We start from the raw sequence: 25,920 nt of genomic DNA, 5'->3' as shown, positions 1-25,920 counted from the left end.
ATCCTGTTGTAGGTAATGGTCCTTTATTACTGAATATCCCTCAAGATGGCTGTGCATTGACTTACTCTGTGGTCTAGGAATGTAAACTTTTCCAGTGGTGTACTTGAGTTTCAAAGAATCATGAACGGCTCTAAAAAGTAAAATCCTGGGAAGGTCACAATGTTAGAGTTGACCACACCAAAATTACTGCAAGGAACTGGGTTCCTATGTCAATGACGACTTTGTGGGAAGCAGAGGAAATGAAATTATAGTAAGTTACCATCAGCTAAATGAATACCAACAGCAAGGGGGTTACCCAGGTATCAGAATGTGACAAGCTACTTAGAAACAAGGCCATCTTAGTGGCTCAGGCAACATGTGTTAAGAGGCTGGAAAGTAGGAATGGAAGACAAAAGCTGCATGAGCATACATGCATGCCCAGACAAGTTTTTGTACTGAAGGTCAAACAAGGGAATTCAGGGCAATGGTGAAACAGCAAAGATGCACCTAGTTAAAATGTCATTTCATAAATCTTTCCAGGACTCTTGTATTGGAATATAATCTTTTATTTTACCACTCCAAGATTAAGTCATTATAATGGAAGTTATATCCCATAAACCAGTAACTCCCCACACCCATAGCTCTGAGGGGAATCAAAATCAAGGTTGTACTTAATTCCACTTGAGTCTAAAAATCAAGTCCATTTGACATCAGTTTGAAACTGCACCTTTATCAAATTCCCCCTTTGAAGAAAAAACCCCAAGGAGAGATGATCAAGCACAAATGATCAATCACTTCATGCATTTTATTGATAGTCTATATTTTAAATCTGCAGTATGACATCTTACATAGGGAAAAAGCTTCTTCCTAAAAGATAACTATTATAATTAAACCAGCTTTAATATGATGACCTTTCAAGGTCTTGTTTTGCATTAAACAAGTTAATTTTTAGCAGGTGTAAAGCACTGTACAAAAAAAAAAAAAAAGGGAAACTGGGTACATTCTGAAAATTTGATACAGGGCTTCCCAACCAGGAGTCTGTGGCCTAGATACTGGAGAAGGGTGTAATGTTCAGGTTTAAATGTAAAGGAAATGAGAAACTGGATAAAACAAGCTAACCAAATTCACATCATTTTGTGCTCCTTTCTGCTTTTTTGCAAGTCTCTCCCAGAGGTCAGGAAGCCCTGGTGTAACAATCATTTTAGTCTTTATACAACATACATATATGTGCTTTGTGTTCAAAGACGTAAAGGCAGCCTTTGTTACTATTCCTCCTCCAAATCCCTTCAGGATCTTAAGACTTCAGAAAGCTTTCCACAATTGCTGCCCAGTTCTTAAATAAACCCAAGTAAACATCTATACCAAAGCAGCTCTTCCTGGGAGAAGATAAAACAGGCACAGAGACATATCCAGGCCAACTGCGTACCTACTCAACTTGATACCTGATCACATGGCCCTACATCTTTAAAAGCAGCACCAGGGACAAGTGGACCTATCAAGAGGTAAAATCCAAACACCAGAAAGTTAAAACACATACAAATCAATCAGTTAAAAGAATGTTAGCAGAGGGGCACTAAATGGAGTTAAGGCTGGGCAGGTGGTTCAACCATACCTTGGTATTGGAATAAATCTGCAAGATGAGGAACTGATAGAGGAACCCTGAAATAATTAGGCACAGTGGTATTATGGGGTTCACTTTCACCGCATGTCTTTAAGATATCTATCACTCAATCCAAGTGACTAACTAGAAAGCAGATTGTGGGCCTTTAGCCAAGAAATACTAATCAAAAACAAATACCTCACTATAATTTTGTGTTAGAGGGTGTGCCTATTTCCTTCAGATTTGAGTTAAAACACTTATATGGAAATAAAAATAATCATAAGACTGATAAACTGTTATCACTTAAAAGTTCCAACACTCCAATAATAACTCTATTCTATGCTGTATTTTAGATACAAAATGGATTTTTACCAAGTGAGATCACCACTCGTTGAAAATATTAGATATTTTAGAAATGTTCCACTTGAGAACTCAATTTCAGAATGCTAAAATTTTTAAAGTTGTTTTCATAGCAGTTTCTTAGTTGCTTATTAAAAATCTGATTTAAAAATAAGTTAAATACTAGTTCTTCAGACCTTACACTTTAACTTTCCAAATAAAGCATGTTATGGTGATTTACATTTTCAAATATTTTTTCAAAAGCATACCATTTACTAAGTTAACTCAATGAATTACAACACTTAGTGAATATTAAACATCTGAAAAATTATACTAAGGAAGAAAACGCCTGGCACTTTAACATGTGCCTTATCAATCTCTTGCATTACTAAGATACAGAATACTTTAGAAAGTAGCAATCAGCATAGTCTTATAAGACAAGAATAAAAGTGCCCTGCAAACATGGCTTCTAAGTACTTAATGTTGGTAATAAATTTGACAGGAAAGCCAGTAAAACTTAAAAATTCAAATAAGGCAATTTACAAATATCTTTCCTTCTCAAAGGAACAAAGAAAGGGGGTAATTAAAAATATCCTCCATTTTTAAAAGTATCAGCAACTACAAGGTGCCCCTGTATTCTAGCAAGCTGTAAAAACGGCCTTTTGTGAGGCATTTTGCAACATTCACCTCCCTACCACATGGGTATTTTGGGAACTGACCGAAAGTCATGGCTGATGCTTGACCCATTTCATATCATGGGCATTTGGGAAGCAGGTGTTTAAATATTAAGCGTTCTTGATAACGCTTCATAAATATAATTTGAGACACTGACACTAAGAGAATACTTGGCACAGAAAGGACAAAATTACTTGAGGTAACACTTAAAGATAACCAGTTTCCTATGATCATGTTTTCAGAGATTTCATATATGTAACATGGTGGTAAATATTTTTGTTAACTGTGCAATTATTCCCTACACGCTGATACTAACGTGAACACTTTTCTCAATCCCCACCTCCATTAACCATTAACACCACTGAGGTATAACTAATGTGTTCTTTTCAGAGCAAATATTCCAAATTAACAACATGGCTCATCTTCTAGTGTTGCTACAAAGTCTGAAAACTTTAAGCCTAACTTGTTCAATTTTGATTTGGTACTTATAAATCACAACCTTGTCAGCTGCTTGGAGGTAAACAAAACACCTCAAACGTTTCAGATTAGTAAGTGAATTTTTAAAAATATCTGAAATATTCAAGGATATTCATTTTTAGTACTTTTCCCTATGCTTTTAACAATGTAAACTCCCAACATTGTTTTTTCTTGTTCCTATTACTGCATGAAGTTCCATGACAGAACATTTCTTTAATAAAGAAAAAGTGCAATATAAAACAAAACGTAAAGTCTTTTGCAAGAAAATGCTCCCTCAAGGGAATAGGTGTTTGGATGCTGGTGGGAAAAGATCCTTCTTCTTCATTGTTCATCTCACACCTATAAATGACCTTGTCTTCAATGTCTACTAGTAAGCATATATTAGTCATGGATCTTGCAAAAAAAAAAGTAGCAAATTCTACTAAAATATTTGTATCCATTCTACACAATCCAATGGAAATTAATGAGTGCTATTGAAAAAGGTGTCCACATGCACATGCCCAGTATGTGCATTCTATGGAGGGTTAAAAACTTAAAATCTTATTTCCAGTGTTTATGAATAGGTTCATCAATATCTACATTCATAACCAGAATTCTGCGTGAGTTACTTCATACTTTAATACTTCACAAATGAGTAATACATCTTGGGAGGTTAGGGAGGTACCTGTTGTCAATAATTTTTATGCTTAGAATGAGCTGCAGTTGTTTTTAAACTATATATAAAATGAACACCCCCAGAGTAATGAAGATACTTTGTACCAAGAAGAAAATGGGGTTGTTTTTAGCCAATCAGGACTACCCTGCAGATCTGAAAACCATAGATTACACCCTTAGAAAAAGACAAGGAGGCTCACAAATATAAAGGAATCCTGACTATTACATGGACAATTTTTTAAAAAGATAAAATGTATTATATAAGCGCCATAAACAGTGATTCTGCTTATATTAAAAAAAATAAGTGAAGCTTTGTTTCAACATTATTTCCTTGCAAGAGCAGTACATATCCTTAGCAAACAACTACCATATTTACAAGTTAATTTCCTTGATACTTAGGTAGGATTGAAAGTGAGAGGAAAACATGACAAAGTGTGAGCTTTACAGCCAATTTGATAGCAGTTAAGGTAACCAGATAGTTCCTAAAGCAGACTTGTTTATTTTGTTAAGTAGCTGATTATGCCTGGCTCATCAGCTCACTTTTTTAAAGGCCAAGGATGTGTTCAATTCCTCTTTGGACCCATAAGCTTTTCCCAGAAAAACAAACAACAGTCCTTCACTATCAGACTAATCCTAATCCCAGCCAGCCTCAAAAGAGAAATTCAGTGAGAGTACTGAGGTTCTTCACAAACCTGTTTTACTACTAAGGAAACAACATAAAGTGCATGGCCCACAAACCATAGCGGTCCATCTTCAAATATGGGCAGCACAATTATAATTTTGAATTTCAAATAACCCAACACAACTCACTTTCTACAAAGGATAAAAAAATCTCTTAATTATTCAACTGGTCTTTAAATGTGAAGTGTTAAGTCTATGTTAGAGATATAGTAATGAAGTATTAACAAGTGCGCACTGGTACCTTTAATGACAAATCTCGAAAACAATGCAAATTCGAGACTTTCCTATTAGTACACACATCTGTACCAATTCCTATGTTAAAAGTGGTTTATGGTCTCCTTCCTCCACTTTCTTCTTTGAGGAGCAGACTTGTAAAAAACAATGTAACTTGTGCTAGGTGGTAGTGGTTTTTCTTAAACCAAAGCTCTGCCAAAGTTGTTGATCTACTTCATCTGCTCAAGTAGAATACTGTGTCAAAGATCTCACCATAAGAAACCAGTATGATTATGGTCTTCATGAAAAATTTAAAAATTCTTCCAGAGTAGTTTTCTTTTCTCCTCCAGTCTTTCATTTCCTGCCTAAATCCAAGTTAAAGTACACACTCTCCATTGGTCTTCAGTGCAGCTCAATTCTGCACCCTGACCTTTCCTTTGCATGTCACAGTAGCTGTTCACATACATTAAATATTATAGATATGTCTTGCTCTTGACATGTACACACTTACAAAAGCAGCTTTGTACTTTGTTTGGTGTGTGTTTTTTTACTATGCTGGCTCACAAAAAGCATTTTTTTCTTTCATTTCTATGCATGGTAGTTTACAATTTTTTATGCATTATTACAACAGTGCATTGGAAAAGTACTGAGCCTCTACAAAATAGCTTTACATTTTTAAACAAATGAATGTGATTTTTTTTCACTTACACAAGCATAGGCTTTTTTAATATTTCCACAAGATAAATATCTCAATTAAACTATAAACTCACTCTAAAGTGTGCCACAGTGATGGGCTTAGGAGACAGTTATACACTTAGATCTAACCTTAGTGTTATTTACACTGACATGTCCAATATCACCTTGTCTGAAAGGTGAACAAATGATATTCAGCATGGAGCTGAATTTGTGCCAACTAATAACTGGGAATGGTATAGCTTTAAGCAATCACTTATGAAACACATACTGTAACTTAGTCTAAACTGGTAACTTCCTTAGCCCCTCTCTCCTATGGCAACTTGATGCAGATAAGAGCCATTGCTAAGGCAGATCTTTTAAGATAACAAAAAAACCTGATAAACATATACAATAAATCATCAGTAATATAAGTTACTGATATTGAGATCAGATTTTATGTCCTAAAAGGTTGCTTTTTTCAATATTTCCTTTTATCCTGGGACAGAAAGTGGAGTAAAGATGGTGGTTCATTCAGAAGGCAATGACTCAGTCAGGTTGCAACTTTTCATTTCAGCACCACTCAAAAAGTGGACATGAAGCAAGTGATTCCTGTTTGCCCATCACTATACCAGGTACATAGCTGAGAGCTCAGATCTTAATTACACAATGCTTTCTCTGTTACCAGTAGCCAAGACGGCCCTGCGACAAATAGGACAAGTAGAATTTTCAGATAACCAGCGATCAATGCAGTGGACATGATACTCATGGGAGCAAGGTAGTTTACGAAGTTTGTTGCCTTCTGTATATTCTGTAATGCAAACGCTGCAGGTTTTCAATGCATCATTTTCACCAAAACTTCTCATTGCCAAGTTGTCAATCTGTTCTTTGGTGAGTCCTCTAGGTTGGTCATCATCATCCTCATTTAAGAGGAAAAACTGAGCCAGACTAAGGAAGGGCAAAGAGCCACTTTCATCGAATGCTACTGGGGCCCTGTGTCGACCCTCTCGCCTGGCACCTGAGGAGCCTGATGATGAGCTTCCTTCATTACTACCTTCGAACACCTCCGAATTAGTCTCTGAACTTTCTCCATTGGAACTGGAACTAGGACTGGAACTGGAACTTAAACTGGAGCTCGAACTGGAACCAGAGCTGCTACTACCACCAGAACCCCCTCTTCCATTCCGCGACTCTGCCCTTTCCACGCTCTGACTTGAGACTGAGCCACTAGGCTCTGAATCACTATCACTGTACATAAAGTAGCTTAATTCACCAAAGCCTGTCATAATTTGTCTTAACATGGTCTGAATTGCAACAGATGTAGTCTCACTTAAACCAGTATTTAAGATTCTACGAATTGGAATTCTGATGGTACTGACATAGGTTCTCACGCCTGCCCGTTCAGAACGTGAAAATGTACGCCTAAAACCTCCTCGTTCACTTTCATAAGTGACGGTGTTGTTTGGCGTCTGAGACCTTGACCGAGTTCTGCTAGCTATGCTATCTCTCTGCCGATATTCTCCAGGACGGACTCTTCTTACTTGAAGATCAAGGACTATGGTTGGAGGTCTCTGTCCTGATCCCGGAGATTCACCACTGCCAGTTGTGTCTGAAGAACCTGCTCCTTGTGAGGCATTTCTTATGCCCGAAGCTGCAAAAAGACCTCTACTTAGCAAGTCAGGTCCACTTATTTGCTGTCTCAGTGTCACATGGTGCCGGGTTCTAGAACTTCCCTCAGTCTCATTTACCAAAGGATGCTCAAAAGTCTGAGATGAGATACTATGAGATCTTCGTGGAATTTCACTCATGGGATGCAGAGGTGACCTACTTCTTTCAGCTCTTGCTCGGGTTCTCCGATGGTCTGGGCTCCTGCTTCTTGCTCTTCTCTGACCTCTAGTAGGTGGGGCTTCTGCAGTTACCACTTCAGTTGAATTTCGTTCTGATCTGGATGGCCTTGCAGATGTTGACTCAGATCGTGGATTTTCCACTTGCCTTTGGCTGTTGTTGTCCCCACTTTCTCCATTAGAACGTCTTGCAGATGGCTCATTTTCGTTCTCTGGATTTTGACTTCCATTATTACGGTTAACATTGATTTCTAAACTGAATCTGAAATCACCACTGTTTGGATTAGTCCGGCTCACTGCTCTCCAAGATTGGTTTCCTCTTTGCCCACTCCTTGTTGTATTTCCAGTTTGCCGGACAGAGTTAAGCCAGTCTATTATAGAGTCACCATTAGACACGTCATCTGAAGATTCTCCTCCACCTGTTTAAAAAAAGGGGAGAAAAGAGGGGAGAAAAAAGAACTGCTAAAATTAGGACAATCATAGAATAGTGCTCTGAAAGTCTGTATTAGGAAAACAAGAACAAAGATTCAAACAGATTTCACATTTACAGATTTTTAGAAACAACACTGCATAGACTTGCAAGTAAAAGCAGAAAACTTTCCATTTCATTTTGAAAGAGCAAGCTAATCTCAAAAAAATTTAGAGAATTTTCTTAAAGGGAATCTGGAAGAAGTCTACTTTCAGTGCTTCATCATATAAAAAGGGCCCAACATGCCACTGTGGACTGTCAGAAAACAATGTTTTCCAGCCTACTGTCAAAACTCTCTTGTAATCAAACAAGTTAAACACCAGTTAAGGTATAGGACTAGTATTTTAGTGCAAATTACATTTTTGCCAAGTTTTCATTAGTTTGTAACATTTCTTCTAGGTTCTTGGTTTCAAGCGCCTTTGGTAACATAAGATATTTTAAAATAGAAGACTGTTGCAGCCACTGCATAAATATAATATAAACAAAGTTTACTGGTTTAAAAGTATTAGAGTACTTTATCGTGTTACCAGGATTTTAAAATAACATGAAACTGGAGATGAAACCAAATGAATAGTCTGAACCTAGCACAGTACATATAATGGCACACTGAAGGCCAGACTATTAAAGCCTCTTAGGTTACATAGTGAAATTCTCTACTTCACATTGGGAGAGAAACATCAGGATGTTAGGATGTGTAGCTGTATCCCTGGTTCCACCTACTAGATGCCAATAACAAACTCCCAGTCATGACAAGCAAAAATGCCTCCAGGCACTGCCAATGCCCCATAAGGGGCAAGAAATGCATGTTAGAGGAGGTAGCATTTCTTTATGCTTGTGAGGAACTCACATGTTTATTAGGAAGGAATAATCCAGTAAGTAGAAGGAAAATTTCAACAGATGTGGAAAATCATGAAGAAAAAAAAAATCATGTAAATAGGCCATTTCTCACCATGTCCCAATGAACACAAACAATTGAAAGATGAAACAGAAAAAAAAACATATTCACATTCTTACCAAGTATCAAGAAAATGCTATTTCCCTTTTTTATGAGCAGTTACTTAGCACCAAATTAATTTATGCCATTTCTGCATAATATCTGGCTGACATTTACTGTTAGGAAGTCCTTTATCCATTCCATTCTCTACCCACACCTTGCAAAGCAAAATATACCTCTATTGTCATCCGAGCTTTGTGGTGGTGGGCCCTCTTTAATTTGTTGTAGTCTTCTCAGCAACTCTTCCTCAGTACTTTCACCTGAAAATGGTTTTAAAATATTTGGCAAATTATAAATAAAAACCAATGACTCTTATTTCCTCTCCAATGGTCATTGGAGAGGAAAAGCAAGGAGTAGGGAACCTGAGTAAAATTCATTTCTTTGGGAGCATGACATTACAACTTATAGTTGTACAAGTTTTCTAGCTTACTAAATGCGTTTGCATATAATACCTCATTCTTTAAATTGGTAGCTCTGGGAGGTAGATATTACTATCTGTGTTTTAAAACAAGGACACCAAGACTGAATGAATGAGAGACTGACATATTAATAAATGGCAGACTCAGAAGGCCAACTCAGACATTTTGATTCATATTTGGTGCTGTTAATTTAAAAGGCACTTCCTTTCATTAACTAACACCTGACCTTTTAAAATTTCCACACTCACTCAAAGATTAGTAAAATTAAACAGAAATGAAGATGATGAAAAACAGTGGATTTTTAACTAGGATCAAATGGGACCTAACTGGACAAAAGAAAATAACCAAACACGAAGTTCTGAATAATTGATAACTTTACCCAAGGCTAGCTCTGGAGGATTATGACTGGGGCATATTCAGAGAATCAGAGATCACAAAACAGAATAAGTCTGTCCTAGGAACTCAAGTTCCCATTATAGCTCTTCCACACTTACTCATCTCTAGTAATTTAAATAAACTTAACAAAAAACTGTTCAGCTCCTCTCCTTTCAAAATCACTATAATTCAAAATATAATTCATAACTAAAAACATGATATAGGATAATTCCAAATGTGAGTCAACAGAATCAGGTAACAAATACAGCAGTAAATGTCATTCTATATTCTTGCATTCAATTCTACCTGATAATGGCTAAAGAAACCAATTTTCAAAACAGGCTATTTTTTAAAGACCAGCAATTACATATATAAATTCTTAAACTACATATTGCATACCTGGGGTGCCTAGCAAATTGTTATCCCTCATAAGCCTATAATCTTCTTCACTCAGGTTATTTACAAATTGATAGAAAGCTTCTTCCCGATCCAATCGGTCCATCTGACTTCTGCGCTGTGCTGCAGACTGATCGCCACTTCCTTTATCGTTCGAATCTGAGCTTTCCATCTTGATGAACAAGTGGAAAATTATCTAAAAGGAGAAAGGAGATCAATTTTGAAAACTCAAGTCAGGATGTATTCTATGTATGGAACAGTTTCAATTATGTGAAAATCCAGAATGCAGTTCAAGACGTGGATTTTAAGACCTCATGAAATTTCTTAACACAAAAACTCCCCAAAAGCCCTGTTATACTAGGAAAAAAGACTAGGTCGGAGGCTGGGTAACTATGGCTCATGGGCCAAATTAAGTACTGGTGCCTATTTTTTCTTCTTGAGACCCAAGAATGGTTTTTACACTTTTAAATGTTTTTTTTTAAAGGAGAATTTTTTGTCATGTGTGAAGATTATATGAAATTCAAATTTCAGTGTTCATCATTTTATTACAATAGTCATATACATTCGTTTGTATATTGTCTATGGCTTTCATGCTATGACAGAACTGAGCAGTTGTGACAGACGGTGCGGCACTCTCACTGCTTTGCAATGGTGAAGTGTGCACTGTAAACTGCAGTGATGCAATTATACTTTGACAGCATTTCAAGTGCCATGTACATAACTATACTGTGGCACTTAAAACAAATTACGGGTGCACACTCATCATGTCAAATCAAGAGATGGTGGACTTTGAATGTGACCCTTAAAGGTACAGAGGAGTGTGGATTATTTTGTTACCAGATTAGATGGTAACTATGTTTATTATGCAACAGCAGCATCACACTGTGATAAAATGTACATTGATATTATCAGACTAAGTATTCATCACAATATTCCTAATTCAAAAGAAAGGTATATGGGGGGGTGGGAGGTGGGGATGGCTAGGGTGGGGTGGAGACAACTGTATTTGAACAATAAAAATGTGAAAAAAAAAGGTATGGTCTGAAAAATTAAAATGGAATATCTAAGCACAAAATATTTCTCCACAAAATAAAAAGTGAGGCTTCAAAGTAAGTTTTCAGTGGCTCATCTGTTGGCTAAGCAAGGAAAATCATTTACTGATGGTGAGTTAAATTGTGCCTGATTGCAGAAGTTAAACGTGTCTAGAGAAGATAAACTTGTTTAAGATTAGTGTTTTGGTGATTACAGTTGCTCAAAAAGTTGAGGATATTGGGATATGTCAACAATCAACTGAGATACAAGGCAGCAAATGATTTTGAGTGATTTTCCTTGGCTCACAATGAGTCCACAAATGTAACTAATACTATTCACTATATTCACTGTTGTTTATTCATGGAGTCAAGTGCTGATTATTCGAGGAGTTTGAGCCACAGAAGTAACCTCTATGAATCTGCATGGATTAACTGTTCAAAGAAGTTGGGAAAACACTAATTCAGCACAACCTGAAGTGGCATTTGCTAAGATGTACTACAATTAAAACAGTGGCAAAATGTGTACAGCAGAAACAGACCTAGTTGTAATTTATGAAGCTTGTGAAAATGTAAGGTGTGTAAAGTCTGTGGTTATTGATTATATTGTTTATCACAAGGAGTATGCAGAAAAATATTTAAATCCGTATTATTGAACTGGTAGTGTCAACGATGAACTTCATTAACGTGGACTTCTCCATCATCAGTTCTGAGAATTTTGGTCAGAAATAAAAGCTAAATATCCTGACTTACTCTACTACTTGGTCATTTTAATGGCTTGGCATTGGTAAAGTTTTATTGTGATTTCTTAGTCCCAGATCCAAGACTGAATTTTTTTCTGAATGAGAAGGACCACCCTCAGTTACCATTACAGAAAAATAAATGACTTGGGAAATTAGCTTTTGCTACAGACTTCATGATGTTTCTTAGTGAATTCAACCTAAAATTACAGGCAAAACAGTGTTTATATGTAACACTTAACCTGCAGTAAAGTCATTTCAACAATGACTAACACTGGAATCACAATGTCAAGCTGCTTCCCCATGCAAATTTGGAGCAGATGTATTTTCTGAGTACAAACTACAGTTCCAGAAGGATTTTTGGAGCTCTGGGCAAGTAAAAAAAAAAATCTCCTCATTTCAAAATCCATTTAACTGTGTAACTGAGGAACTTCCACCTAACCTTCAACTGAAAATAACAATCCTGCAGTGTAAGGATATGCTAAAAGGTAAATATATCAAGAGAAGACTCTAACAGAATTCCATAAATGCCTTATAAGGAATGAATATACTTAATTAAAATTACATGCTTGTGGACTGATTAGATGGCAACACCGATATGTATGAAAGGACATTTCCAAAAATGAAACATGGAAGAGCTCATTTTAAGTGAGTAGTGCTAGATGAACATTTGCAGATGACTTTGATGACAAGGAATATGTTTAGCCCTAATTAAGCAAAATGTTATTCCCCCCCCACCCAAAGAATGCCATTCTTCTCATTAGTAGACATATATTACAAAACATCATCCTAATTTCTGATGCATGTGACTGTGGATGTGTAACTCATACATCTGCCCCTCTCCTTCTTGGAATTCAGCATAATTTATACGGATCTTAAAAATCAAAGACGTCTTCTTGATTTATTTCTAAGTTGCCCCTGGAAAAGGTATGAATCATTGCTTTTGTTGATTAGAATAGTTAACTTTTTTAGAATTTTGTATACATGTTTCCCAAAATCTTTATTTTGGGGGAAATATCCATTCTGAAGTTTCTCTATTAACATTTATTTCTACTATAAACTCAGCATTAAAACTGCATTTTATAATAAAATACTTGAAAAAATGCGATTTCTTTTACATTTTCAGTTTTATCAAAACTTGGTGGAAATGTGGCTTCTCTCGTTTTACATAAATAACTATATAATATGCTCAATTTTGCTTTTTGATCAGCAAAGCAAAAAAAAAATTCCTTTCTGGCCTTTTACAGAAAAAGTTTGACAAGCCCTTCTCTGGATAGTACACAAAGCTAGCCAAAAATTCTTAATTATCATTCACTACTTATGTGCCTTAGGAAGTTGCTATATTAGCAGATTTCCCCACACTCTCAATGAACTGGTAGTAAACAATCTAAAGACTACAAATAAATTTCATTCTCTATTTTTTCTAACTTCAGATTGATCTTAAGTTCACATTAACAAAATAAAAAAGTTAATACTAAGAACATGATAATCTGACTTGTGGAAAAGAGGTGATCTATACTGGTATTAAGATTTAATCTCGCTCGTAATAAGTTTAGCACCTGGATGTTCACAAGTTAATACTAAAGAGACAAATAAAACTAAACCTTTCATATATTAAAAAAACAACAATAAAAAGCCTCTCTACCTGTCTGCAGAGCCTAAACAAATTTTAGTCCAGACACAGGCATATCCAGATCTCCATTGTTTTCCTTAGATCATTATTCTTAGAACTATCCTATCACTGTTTAAACAAAGATGGAGGCATCAAGGAAGGGGTTGGGAAGGTAACCTTAGTATTTTTGGAAAGAGCTCCTTCATCTCATAACTAAGAACCCTTATTTTTTATCCTCACCCAAGGACAGCTTACTGATTTTAGAGAGAGGGGAAGGAAGGGAGAAAGAGGAGAGAAATAGTGACTGGCTGCCTTTCCCATGCAACCAACCCGAATAGGGCCGAACTGTAACTGTAACCTGGGCATGTGCCCTGATGGGGAATCAAATCCATGACCTTTTGTTGGTTTGCAGGACAATGCCTGCAAACCAGGCATTGTTGATTTTGGTAAACCTAAACTATAGAAATTTCTGGAAGATGTTCTTTTTTATCCTAACTTGAAACTTTAAGAAAAATAGAATTTAAGATGACCTAAATAAAACACTCATAAAAGTTACATGGGCCAGGCAATAAAAAAAAGTAACAAAAGGAAACTACATTTTCCCACATGTAGCTAAGTAATACAATTAGGTATTGGTAATAGTAAGCAGCTAATTTTAAAAATATGGAAAAGCACAAAGGAAAAAGTACTTCAGCTGTAATTCCTCAAGTCAAAGAAAACCACAATAATATCTGGCTAATGTACTCAAGCAGTTAATATTTTGAATGCTACTAATATGCAAGTTAGGATGAAGTTCACTTGTGAAGGATCACTGAGTTCTGAAATTAATTTATAAAAAGTACAACTTAGTAGGGTGGAAAGGCTTTAAAAACAAATATTTCAAACATGGCAGAAAATGTCCCATACATCCTGACAGTTAAAGGACATGAACCAAAGGTAACAGAAAACTCATGTACCAATGACTGTTACAGGAACGGCACAAAGTCTTACTAGCTTCATGGCAGTTAAAGCCCATAAGGAACAAAAGCCTGAAAAATATGACAGATTTTAAAAAAACAGTATCTAAAACAAGAAATAAAGGGGTCTTATACTGAGTATGGGGGTGGGTGGTGTGGGTGTTGATATAGTAACAGAAGATGTAGGGTAGAAGCTCCCAACGTCTATTTTCTTTCTATTTTATTCAGTAAGAAAAACCACCCTGCAACTGGAAATTTGTAAAAACCAAACTTTTCAAAGAGAGAACCAAAAGTCCAAACTGCAAAACCTCTAATGATAAGCTTTGAGAAATGATAGAAATTAGAATACTAAAATACTAGATTTAAAAGTGATCTAATCTTCAAAGTGAAGCCTACAAACTATAGCACAGCAAACACCTGATGGTAAACCTAAGGGAAAATTCTGCAGTATGTTGTCAGATATGCTGCAAACCCAGGAAAGAAAATATATTCACCAGAAGTGAGGATCACTGCCAAATTAACCTCATATGCTTTACCAAGGGATGGTTCTTAACCTTGGTTTGCACAACAGAATCACCTGAAGAGCCTACTCTGGGGTTCACCCACAGCAATATTTTTAAAAGTTCACAGGTAATTCTCTTGTGCAGCCAGAGTGGAGAACCTTTTTATAACAGGGACATCAAGACAATACCACTGACTACTCTAGGTTTGGTTTCTGTAATGAGACTGAGGTTTCTTATGCTATCTTTATAATGTAGATTCTAATTCAGTAGGCTGGGAGTGGGGCTTGAGAATCTGCATTTTAAATAAGCCTCCAAGTGATGTGGCTGATCCTAGGATCAGTTTGAGTACCAAGGACCTTGAGGATAATAGTTTAAGACTTAAAGTTTCACATCATTGTCTACCACTCTCAAAGATTATGGAGCAATGTCACCTTCAACATTTTACTAAGGGTTATATAGCTAAAATTCCCCCATGGTAAGAGTACTGCAGAGGAGGGGGAAAAGCTATCCTGGAAGTTTACATGAATAAGATCTAAAGTTTTTAGTTAACAAAAGCTAAATAAAAAGCCTGTTTGACCTGGCTGTCTATGAAACTAACATAGTCATATGTTGCTTTCTCAGACCAGTGTTTAATACCTAGTTTGAAGACAAGATTAAAAATGCACATGATTACCATCTTCAAATATTTAGAGTTATAACATGAAAGAGCAAAAGCATAGGGTTAAACTAGGGCCAATAGTTGAAGTAATATGGAAGCATATAATTCCTCCTCTTAATACAATTTAATTCCTTCTTTTAATAACCTAACTAGTGAAATTGTCCCTAAGTGGAGATGCAATCAGCATCTTGAAGCAAACTACCCATTTCTGGAAATATTCAAGCAGAGGCTTTATATTAAAGAGAGGATTCCTTATTAAGGAGGAGTTTGAACAGACTGTTTTCAAAAAAATCCTTTAAACTAAAAAGTCATTTAAGTCTCTTGGTTTTCAATTCTGGGCCTACAGGTCATAGTAAGCTACATATTCCAATGACAGAATTCTGTTAGGACACTTTCTTGACAAACCAATTCACTTATGTTGCCCCATCCCCTGCCAACAAACCTGCGCCTTACTATTGGGTTGGTCAAAAGGTCCATTACGTTTTCTCCTGTAAAATAAAAGACACGTTTTTCATTTTCACCAATAACTTACTGATTCGGATATTCTGAGTATGCTATTTCCTGCTACTGGCTTCTTTGTGGGTAGAGGCCAGTGGTGCTGCTCAACATCTTCTGATGTATAACACGGCAAAGAAGTATTTGGTCAAAATGCCAACAGTACAAGAAACTTTGTAAACCATTTTTGACACATTCTATCAGTCACAGCACCTTCTCCATACCTTAAACAAATCTTTTTTTTTTTTTTGCATTTCAGTTGCATTTTTACGTTTCTTGAAATCAAGCATAAATATGCCAAAAATGTTGTATATTTTCTTCCATTTTCAATATTAAAATGGTTGCACAAAACTTCACAGATTTTGATTTTTTAAAAAAACGCATGCTGATATGACAGCTGTCACAATACAATCTAACAAAATTGTTTTGAATAAAGTCCTAAGCACTATTAAGAGCCATTGTACAGAAAAAACTATGACACCTTTTTGGCCAACCCAATACCTTCACACTTCTACCAATGCTGTTCCCTGAGTCCCTTCTTAGACCCTCCCCATTTTATCCCCCCTTCAGTGCCTGATATAGTCTTTCATATTTTTGAAATATTAATTTTATTTACATTTATCCAACATAACAAAAACATCATTTCAGCATGCTATCAATATATAAATTAGTGAAGTATTTTACATTCTTTTTTTAATACTAAGTCTCTGAAATCTGATGTGCATTTTATTCTCACAGCACATCTCAAACTGGATGCTACAGCAATGGTTAAAGTGAAATGCAGTTCTACCAGAACAAGAGTTGTGTTAAATGAAAAACAAGTTTTATATTGCTTCAGTTTATTTCACTTGATTAAAGAAAATTTAAAGTTCAGTTCCACAGCTACACTAGTGACGTTTCAAGTGTCCAGTGCCCATGTGTGCATTTTGAAAGAGAAGGAAATCCTGAACGTAAGCAATGCCCTCAGATGCCTTGTAAAATAGTCTTACACATACCCAATGAGAGCCTGGTCTCATTTTAAACAGTTCTTTTACCACTTAAGTGGTATATAATGGAAAAACATAATAGCTCTAAACCACAAGTTCAGCCCCTGGTAGATGTAATGTCACTGGTGCTTGTTAAGTGAAAAGGAACACTAAAATGTTAAAAGGTTAAAGAACCATGCCAAAGATGTAGGGAACCACAGTCTAAATGATCACATACATCTCTGTTCATTTTGGTGTGAAAATATTAGTGAAGAATTATGTTAATAAAATCAGTCCTAGAGTCTACTCTGATCAACAACATTGTGGTACACTTCCAGTTCAACTAGTAAGAGGTAAAAAGAATCCCCACACACCCCTGGGCTCCTATCATCGTAAAAGAGAGGCATTTAAATCTATTTGTCATCTCACTCTCAGTCATGATATTCGTGTGCATGAAATTTGATTTGCATATACAATCAGCACCGGCTACATTTAAACTTAACTATTTCTATGAAAAACTTACCAATAGAACAACTTACGAGGAAAAATATACAAATGTTCTTAAATCACTTAGTTCTTCCCACTAATAATAAGCAATACCCACCACTCTATTTACACAGCCCCTTCACCTATACCTGTATTTCATTTAACCCTCACAACATTCCTATGAAGTAGGTCTCATTACCGCTATTTTACAGATAAGAAACAGGCAGAGAGAGAGGAAGTGATTTACCAAAGGCCATGTGGCTAGTAAGTGGAAAGAGCCAGTAATTAAATACAGGTGTCCTGATTCCATATTCAGTCAACTTTCCACTAAATGGACAACTGCCTCCCAATATATCCCAAGACTACATATACACTTGAAAATAAATTCCTTCTACCCCAACAGGCATTTCTAAAATATTCAATCTCCATATGAACTTTTTATACCAGGTTCACTCATGGTATAAAAATTTCCAAAATGACAAACACCTTTATAAGCAGTATAAACCTAGCAGGACTTGACGTTTAAATCAGTCAACTTTCAGTATATTTGATTTAAATACAGCTGTCCCTTGGATAAACCACATATTTTATTAACCTTATCTCTGTCAGCATAGTTTGTGCCAACATACACAAATCCACTCCTGGAAACAAACAGCCAAATTAGAAATTTTGCCCAGTCACTTCAAAAACTACTGCCACTAAATGTATGATTGTGTCAGGTAAATTTAATTCTGAGGAGAAAGAGCCAGGAAGAAAACCAAGCCTGAGATTTATTAACTGTAATTAGGGACTTTAAAACCGAATTTATTCACCTTGAGAATGTTAAAGCACTGCTAGCAATCTCCATTGCTCCTACAATTATTAACATATATTAACATAAATCATTCAGACTACTTACTATGTTTCTGACCACTTCTAAAAAGTATTCCATTAATTCCCTTAATCCATGTACACCAATGCTTAAAAAACGTAATTCTTTATGATATTAGGGTGACAAGTCATTTAAAACATTTTGATCAGCACTAACAGGTTAAGAGACCTGGTGCTAAGTGTAAGCACACATGTTGTATTCAATGGACATACTGCATCACACCGCCCAATTAAGGAGATTTAAGGGACAAACTATACTAATAAGAAAACAACAGGCTTTATAGAACTGAATTTTGAAATTCAAATGCTTGCTTGAGTACGAATTTAAAAATGAGCCACATACATCTATTAAGTCTGGAAGAAATAATGTCTTCAAAACAAAAAGGGAGGGAGGAATCAAGGTAACCTAAGATCGACCAGCTACTAAAGTATGGTGAGCATTTTTTTTTGCATATGTTCACACAAGTTCTAAACTCAATAGTGTTCTCAAGCAGAATATGCTTATTGTATAAAAAAAGGCACATATATATCAACATAAAAATGCGTCACTGAAAAAAGGACAAGCATTATTCTGTATGCAACAGTTTCCCTGAAGAGGTGGCTGATGTGTAAGATACAAACTCTTTTCTGAAATACCATTACATCTATCAGGCGCACAGGTTCAAGATCACGACTAGCTGGGACATTATGGCTTAACCTTAGTCCTGCACAAATGCGTATGCACCCAACAGATGTAACAATATTTAAGAAAAGAGTTTCTATTTCTCAGATCACCTGCAGACTTCACAGGGGTAAGAACCTCACAGAGTAGATGTAAATTAATGGTATGCTATCCTCGTCAATAAAGAAAATGTTAGCTCAGTAACACCATCACCAAAATAAGAAATATTGCAGTTAAAAAAATCAAGTCACAAAGAAATGCTGAACTTGAGGTCAGGACATAATGTACCATCACATATTTAGGCACCGAAAGTGTTGGGAAATATTCATATATAGAATGTTTATTTAAAATTTTATGGTGTTTGTAACAGACAAATAAAAGGTTGAAAACAACCAGGTAGCCTTTTTTATTTTGTGAGTAGCAGGGTGGTCAACTCTGTGAAAAGAAAACAAAAAACAAAAAACCTCCACAAAACCACAGGAGACACTGGAATAACTAGTTACATAAATTAACATACATTAACTAGTTACACACATTAACTAGTTACATAAATTTGGCCAATTCATTTAACCACTTGCACCTCAGGATCCCCATCAGTATTAGAGTACTGGGTTAAACTATCTATGAAGTACCTTCCAGTCCTGTGAATCCATGACTATGAATAAGACAGTAAGAAACATGAAACTGGGACATAAGCTTAAAGGCTATGCTGTCTCAATGCCATTTCACTCATGTACTTCTATCTCCTTTTTTGTGACTATCTTACCTTTGTGAAATATGAAGCACTCCTCTTTTAAAAACAGTGCTGGGTTGATGGTTCACTGTCTTTGCTTATTGTGATACCTCTTGCCACCCACACAATGTTGATTATTTCCAGTACTGGCCCACCAGAGGTTGCTACCAAAGGCTCCATCACTGCTGATAATATAGCAATATGAGATTATAAAATATTATTTGCATGGCAATGCTAGTTTAACCTCACTTACATTCTGTTTCTATCACTAGAGAGGAACAATACAACAGGATTCAGAAATGCCCTTCATGTGTCCAATCTCTTTGCAAGAAATCTACTGACTTGCAGCTCACAAACAATTTTGACTACCATAACCCTGTGAAACAGTTGGATCAAAAGGAAGTCAAATCAAAGTATTGACAAATACTGCCAATTCATAGGGCCAAGTTAGTTTTAAAAGGAAGCCATTAGATGACATTTCAATTCACTCAAGTACTTTATACAGAGAATTTAATCTTTGATTACCCATTTCACTGAGCTAAGTCACTAAATTAGTACTTGGTCTTACCCATACAAACTCAATTCTGACTTGCTTCTCATTACAGTGGAACCTTGGTTCTTGAATTTAATTCGTTGTGGAAAACTGCTGAAGAAGTGATTTGTCTGTCACCTGAGATACGTGACTCACCATACAGGTTTCAGCATGAAAAGGTTATCAGGTAGAGAGTAGGGACCCAAAGTTTTGTTAGACAACTAAGCCATTTTTTTTTTCACGGACCTGGTTGAAGAACCAAGACCATGATAAATTACCCCAGAACCAAGACATTTGAGAACTGAGGTTTGACTGTATTCACAAGAAGCAAAAAAGACAAGACACAAAGCTCAGGAGGTTCGTGTATTTATAAAAAGTTATTAATGTAAAATCACTGATTACTGGTGATATGAATTTACCAAAATTTACCAATTTCAGTGATAATTGGTAAATCAAATAGTATTTTCAAGGACATGAGTTTTTGAGAAAAAAATTAACTTTTTAAGAGTGACGCCAATTTTAAAAATTAAAATCACTTTTCCAAGAAAGAAAACATTATCTACACAAACAGCTGTTACATTATTTGAGGAAATCAATTTTGTGTTACAGAACCAAACATGTTGACAGCTGTACTTACTGCACCAGTGTTTCTAAATGGAAATGACAACGGTGACTCTATATCCCCAGTTTGTACAGCAGCAGTCCTGTTGCCCTGTTGTACTTAACAGGGAACTCTTTCACTCTCAGAAGACCCAATTTGGATAAATTAAATGGTTACCTTAGATGCAATGGACACAAATGGTAACTTTAGTCAATAAAGAAAGGAAACTGTAATTGAATTAACTCCTTTCTTCCTATAGGCAAGTGGAGAGCAAGAGGAAAGAGACTGTTTCATTCCATAAAAGGTTATATCCCCTTAACCCTACAGAAAATAGATCACTATGCAAACCTAACAGAAGCCCACCCGTAATGATGAAATTATTGCAAGAGGTCCACAAATCTGTACACACAGCACACACTGTCTACAGCTATCTGTCTCAACACATGTAGGTACTATTATGGCTTAATAAAATTAAAATCTTGGGTTGGAGAACTGAAACACAAAAAAAGCTACAACTAAATATCAACTATATATATTTCAGAAACAAAACCACAAGTTCATAAATATATCCCTAAATTGTTCAGAACTGCCAAGACTTTTATCCAATAGATATTTCTTTTGATAAAAAGAAAAATGACGGACTTTCTGGGAAACTTCCATATTCAAGGATGAGCAAAAAGACGACACAGGTACAATTGCTTTTTTTTTTTTTAAACATTGCTTATCAAAACCTCAAGAGATTATGTAAAATGGCTCCTTCTGAAATCTTCTGTGTTATACAGAAATGTTAAGGAATTATACTGACAATAGAAAAAACATGTCCCAGACCAAGACAGTGGCCTAAAATTCTAGCACCTCATTGGTCTGGGTTTGACAGGACTTTTCACATTGTAATTTGTAACTTCAGAGAACAGGAGCCTGATCAGTGATTTGCTCTGTTTCCCAACCCACTAGAGCTATGGAAAAAGTAATATACACATTATTATTCCATTTGACCTACTGTAACTTAAGGCTTCACTACATGGTCACTAACCTGAAAGAATATACCCAAACAGCCTAACATTTCTAGATGTCATTTTATAATTAAGACAGTTCATAAAGCCACTGATTTTAAATTATTTATGAAATTATACAGTAATAGCTGAAACAGGAACCATGACAAAAAAAGAGGGGATAATTGCTAAATATGTCTCACCTGCTTCATAAAAGCAGCTTCCCTTTAAAAGTGTTAACAAGTTCTTGATGCAATATAACCTATAGATTTTTTTTATTACAACCTTTCATTTTCTTTGCATTTCTGATCTAATAGAGAGCAATTAAGTTCAGAGGCAGAGAAGTTCAGTGACTGCAGGCATTAGACAGACCTGGGTTAAAATGGGGGCTCTACCACTTATTAGCTATTTAATTAAGGGCACATTTCTTAATAAATAATCTCTTTCTGGAGTCTTCAGTTGCCTCTGTAAAATAGTTAACATCCTCATGAAGGTTTGCTGTGATGATTATAAAATCATACATCTGAAGCACAGGACCCACCTAGCACATAGGCATTCAACACAAGTTACTTATGAACTTAGGCTAACTACCCATCCCAGTTTGGCTGGGATGATCCTGTTTGTGCCTGTTGTCCAGGCATAATTATTATTAATGTCCTTTTTGCTCTTAAAAACATCCTGGCTAGGGCAATAAATTATGTGGCTACTTTTATGATGATGATGATGATGATGATGATGATGATGAAAAGAGTTAATACCAATTAGAGTATTATATATCAATTATGACTTTTTGGATCTTGAAGGAGAAAAAATAGAACACACAAAATAATGTAAGATTATATTCCTGTAAGAAAGTCTACTGACATTTTACTTAGCTATTCGATGAACACATAAATAGTATTTATTTATACCCACCCCATTTCAACAATGATTTAAGCCAGCAAATTTCTATTTCATTCATTCTGTTCTACATAAGTACTGGCGAACTTCAGACATTATTTTAAAAGAGGGAAATTAACAGATAAGGCACTAGTGAATTCCAGCTGCTCAGAAACACTACCCTTTTAATCACCAGTGCAAAATACATTCTCATCATGAAGCATGCCCAACAGCAACTAACATATATCGAATAAGCCCATCCAATTACAGGGCCTGCAAAACAGAATATTTTAAAGCATGCATTCTATACATAAATCATCAGGAGACGCAACAAAAAAATAAATTACCTGACTGTTATGACATAGTATTGTAATACAATAAACTGGATTTTAGTTTTCTTCACTCTCTGCTCTAGAAAAAAAAAGAATCCATTATTCTTCCTCTTTAATAAATTTTCTTTGAAATAGACACATTTAACAAATACATATCCTATATACTTTAGTCATACACAACACATGCACACATGCACATCACTACCCACTCTAATTCATTATTAGTATTGAGATGTTTGGGGAGATTAAGGTCAGAAGGAATCAGGAATCTTATGTTAGATACAAGATTCCCAATTTAACTTTTAATGTAAGCTTGCTTAAAAATAGGCTTTACTTTATCAGTTCAGTATTTGCAGATTTAGATAGTTACTTTAAAGAACTTATTTGGCACATTACAGTTACCTCTGTAAAGTAGTCCCAGCAGTGGCCTGGCCTATGGCAGAAGCTAAAAAGTATAAAAGATCTTCAGGATGAAATACTTTTCACTCAGAGAAGTGGGTCCTAAAATAATTTTAAAAAGTATTTAGATTGGTCTTCCTGGATACTTCATTTTTACAATTTAGAAAACCGACTTTTTTTTGGTGGTGGGGGAACTATGCCTGCCTGTTCTCAAGAAATCCTGGATGGACATCATGTACCTGATAGAATGATATGAGTAGTCCTTTTGTCTTTAATCATGAAGAATCAAAGAAATTACTGGTGGTAGTGCGTTTATTTCTTCCTTCAATCACCCCAAGATATTGCGGTTAATTGTCATTCAGGAAATGCAGGCTCCTTATTTCCAACAAGAAATTATCGTGGGGCTTTGGAAATAGTGGATGACAACCTGACATAAATGCTTCCAGTTGCCCCCAAACGAAAGACTGACCTAATTAGCAAGCCTGATAGGCCTCAGATTCCCGGACTAACCTGTGGAATAAGTATGGTGAAACTGTCTAGGGAAGGAACGTGGCTGTCTCCTCCATCTTGAAATTAATCAGCATAAGGGAAAAAGGGACTGAGTGTTCAGGAAGCAGAAGCCCAACCGGTTAATACTAGTTACTAAAGCTAGGGCGTACGTGGCAGGTACCGCCCGCAGAAGCCAAGACCCTTAGGCATTTTTCGAGGGGGGAGGAGTTAGCTGATTGAAGGGAAAATAACTTGAAAAGCATTTGGCCCAATTCCCACCCTTTCCGAGAGAAAAACAACCAACACGCAAAGGCTTTTCCCTCCTTTTGGGGGGTAGGGGGATATTTGCACTGATATCTGGGAAGAGATATTCTAAGGTTTTTCGAGCGAGGGAGTTAACCACATTTGCCTCAGATCCTCAGGGAAGATGTCATCATGGCCCCAGGGGGCGCCTAATTGATAGTGCCCTGCAGAAGTGCTCAAAATGGGGTTTGGCAAAACCTGGGAAATCTAAAGGCCCAAGAGTTCCCAATATCTGACTTACAGCAGTCTGATTCTCCCTTATTCCAAAACTCAAGCCCATCGTGTAAGAGGGGCGGGGAGAAGCGAGGGAAACCTCCAAAGAACCAAGGAGAGAAAATCCTGAACCGATTAGAGATTCTCACGCCTGAGGCCAACACTCGAAAATCGCCCCCAAATTCTTTAGGCTCTGGAGGGCCCGGGCTGCGGCGAGAGGGGCAAATGAGGGAAAGTACTTACCCGGCACCAACCCCTTCAGAGAGCCTGTCGACTGTACACCCAACTAAAATGGCAGCGGCGACTACGCCACGGAGCCCCCCTCACCGACCGGCGCCTGGGGTCCGGAAGCAGCGCTGAGCCTCGGCCACAACAGGCCACTCAGGTCATTTTGAGAAAAAGCGGTAGCCAGCTCTTCGCTGTCTTCCTCCCGCTCTCCATCCATTTCTCACAGGGTCCCCACAAGGCTTCACTTACTCGGTTTTAGTTGTCGGGATCCGAGTGATCGTAAGGGCCGCCGCCGCTGAGGCTCCTCCGCGCCTCCCTCGTCGCTGCTCTCAAGCCCGCCTCCGATGAGTCGCTCGTTGAGACCCGCCTCTACCCCAGCGCCTGCTCGGGAAACGTTGCTCAGGCAGCCATTATCTCCCCCATTGTTACCAAGCAGCGACAGGAAACTACTGCCCACAACAGGAAGTGATGATACCCCATCCCGACCCCCGCAGCCCCGCCCCACAAGCCGATTAACCAATCCCAGGTGACTCCACAAAAAAGGCTTGGCGGGAGGAGTGCGGGGCAGCCGACGACGCGGCAAGGCGGGCCGTGGTCTGGAAAAGGAACGCCGCTGTGACGCCCACCGTGGGACAGGCCCCACCTTCTTCCGCCATTTTGAATTGTGGCGAGAAATTCTCGTTCTGAGGATTGTGGGAATCTTTGCTTTCCCATTTTGAGAACTGAAGCACGTCACCTTCATGCTACTTGAAGCCTGTTTTTTTTCAGAGGGCTAGAAACGTGGGATTAGTGTAACCTGAGGCCGCTTCGCACAATCAGTCCACACTAATTCATACATCATCCTACCATTCTTCATATATACACACACACGTGTATGCATGTAGGTATATGTGTGTGTATATATACATATATATAAAGAGTGGGTGCCAACTGTATGTCAGGCACTGTTGTAGATCTAATGGGGATATGGCGAAAATTAGACGAAAATACCAGTTCTCATGGACAATTATATATACATATATATGTTTATACGTTCAATTTTACATATACTGAGAGAGAATAAAGCAGGGGAAGGGGGTGAGGAAATGCCACGAATTGCCATTTCAAAGAGTGGTCAGAGATGCGTTCTCATACATTTTTGAAATACTTGAAAGGGGCGAGGATTGTGAAAGGGTTGGAAAATACGATAACGTTGGAATTTGTCAAAGGGCAGTCAAGGAAGGCCTTCCTTTGAAGGTAATGCCTGTAGGCAGCTAGGGAATAACTCACACAGAATGTAACTTGTTTGCTCAGTTAAAGAAAAAACACTTTATTCAAGTTTTTAGAGTGTTTCCACATTTCTTTTCCATTTTTGTTTTCTGCATTTTCAAGTCTCACTCCAGCTATACTGGTTTTCTTAACAATTTTTCCAAAAAACCAAACTTGTTCCCACCTATACCACTTTACATAGGCTGGAAT

General features: G+C 36.9%; 1 protein-coding gene across 5 annotated transcripts; it reads right to left on the bottom strand.

The window, feature by feature from the left end:
- Positions 1 to 766: 766 nt before the first annotated feature.
- Positions 767 to 24,903, bottom strand: RLIM (ring finger protein, LIM domain interacting). Of its 5 annotated transcripts, none has more exons than XM_037139555.2 (6): positions 24,712 to 24,903; positions 23,233 to 23,331; positions 22,846 to 22,909; positions 9,791 to 9,983; positions 8,774 to 8,857; positions 767 to 7,553 (listed from the first exon to the last, which is right to left on the bottom strand). In XM_037139555.2, the coding sequence occupies exons 4-6, from the start codon at positions 9,957 to 9,959 to the stop codon at positions 5,953 to 5,955; spliced, it is 1,854 nt and encodes a 617-aa protein (XP_036995450.2). In that variant the 5' UTR covers positions 9,960 to 9,983; positions 22,846 to 22,909; positions 23,233 to 23,331; positions 24,712 to 24,903; the 3' UTR covers positions 767 to 5,952. The 5 variants fall into 5 exon arrangements, with proteins under 5 accessions (XP_036995450.2, XP_053518326.1, XP_036995452.2 ...); XM_053662351.1 differs by lacking the exon at positions 23,233 to 23,331 and adding an exon at positions 19,528 to 19,676; XM_037139557.2 differs by lacking the exon at positions 23,233 to 23,331.
- Positions 24,904 to 25,920: the final 1,017 nt, after the last annotated feature.

This window comes from Artibeus jamaicensis, unplaced genomic scaffold, assembly GCF_021234435.1.
Source record: "Artibeus jamaicensis isolate MK-2021 breed Jamaican fruit bat unplaced genomic scaffold, CSHL_Jam_final contig_240, whole genome shotgun sequence".
Classification (NCBI taxonomy): domain Eukaryota; kingdom Metazoa; phylum Chordata; class Mammalia; order Chiroptera; family Phyllostomidae; genus Artibeus; species Artibeus jamaicensis.
The sequence above is the reverse complement of the archived record's forward strand: the minus strand, read 5'-3'. Positions and strand labels throughout refer to the sequence as shown.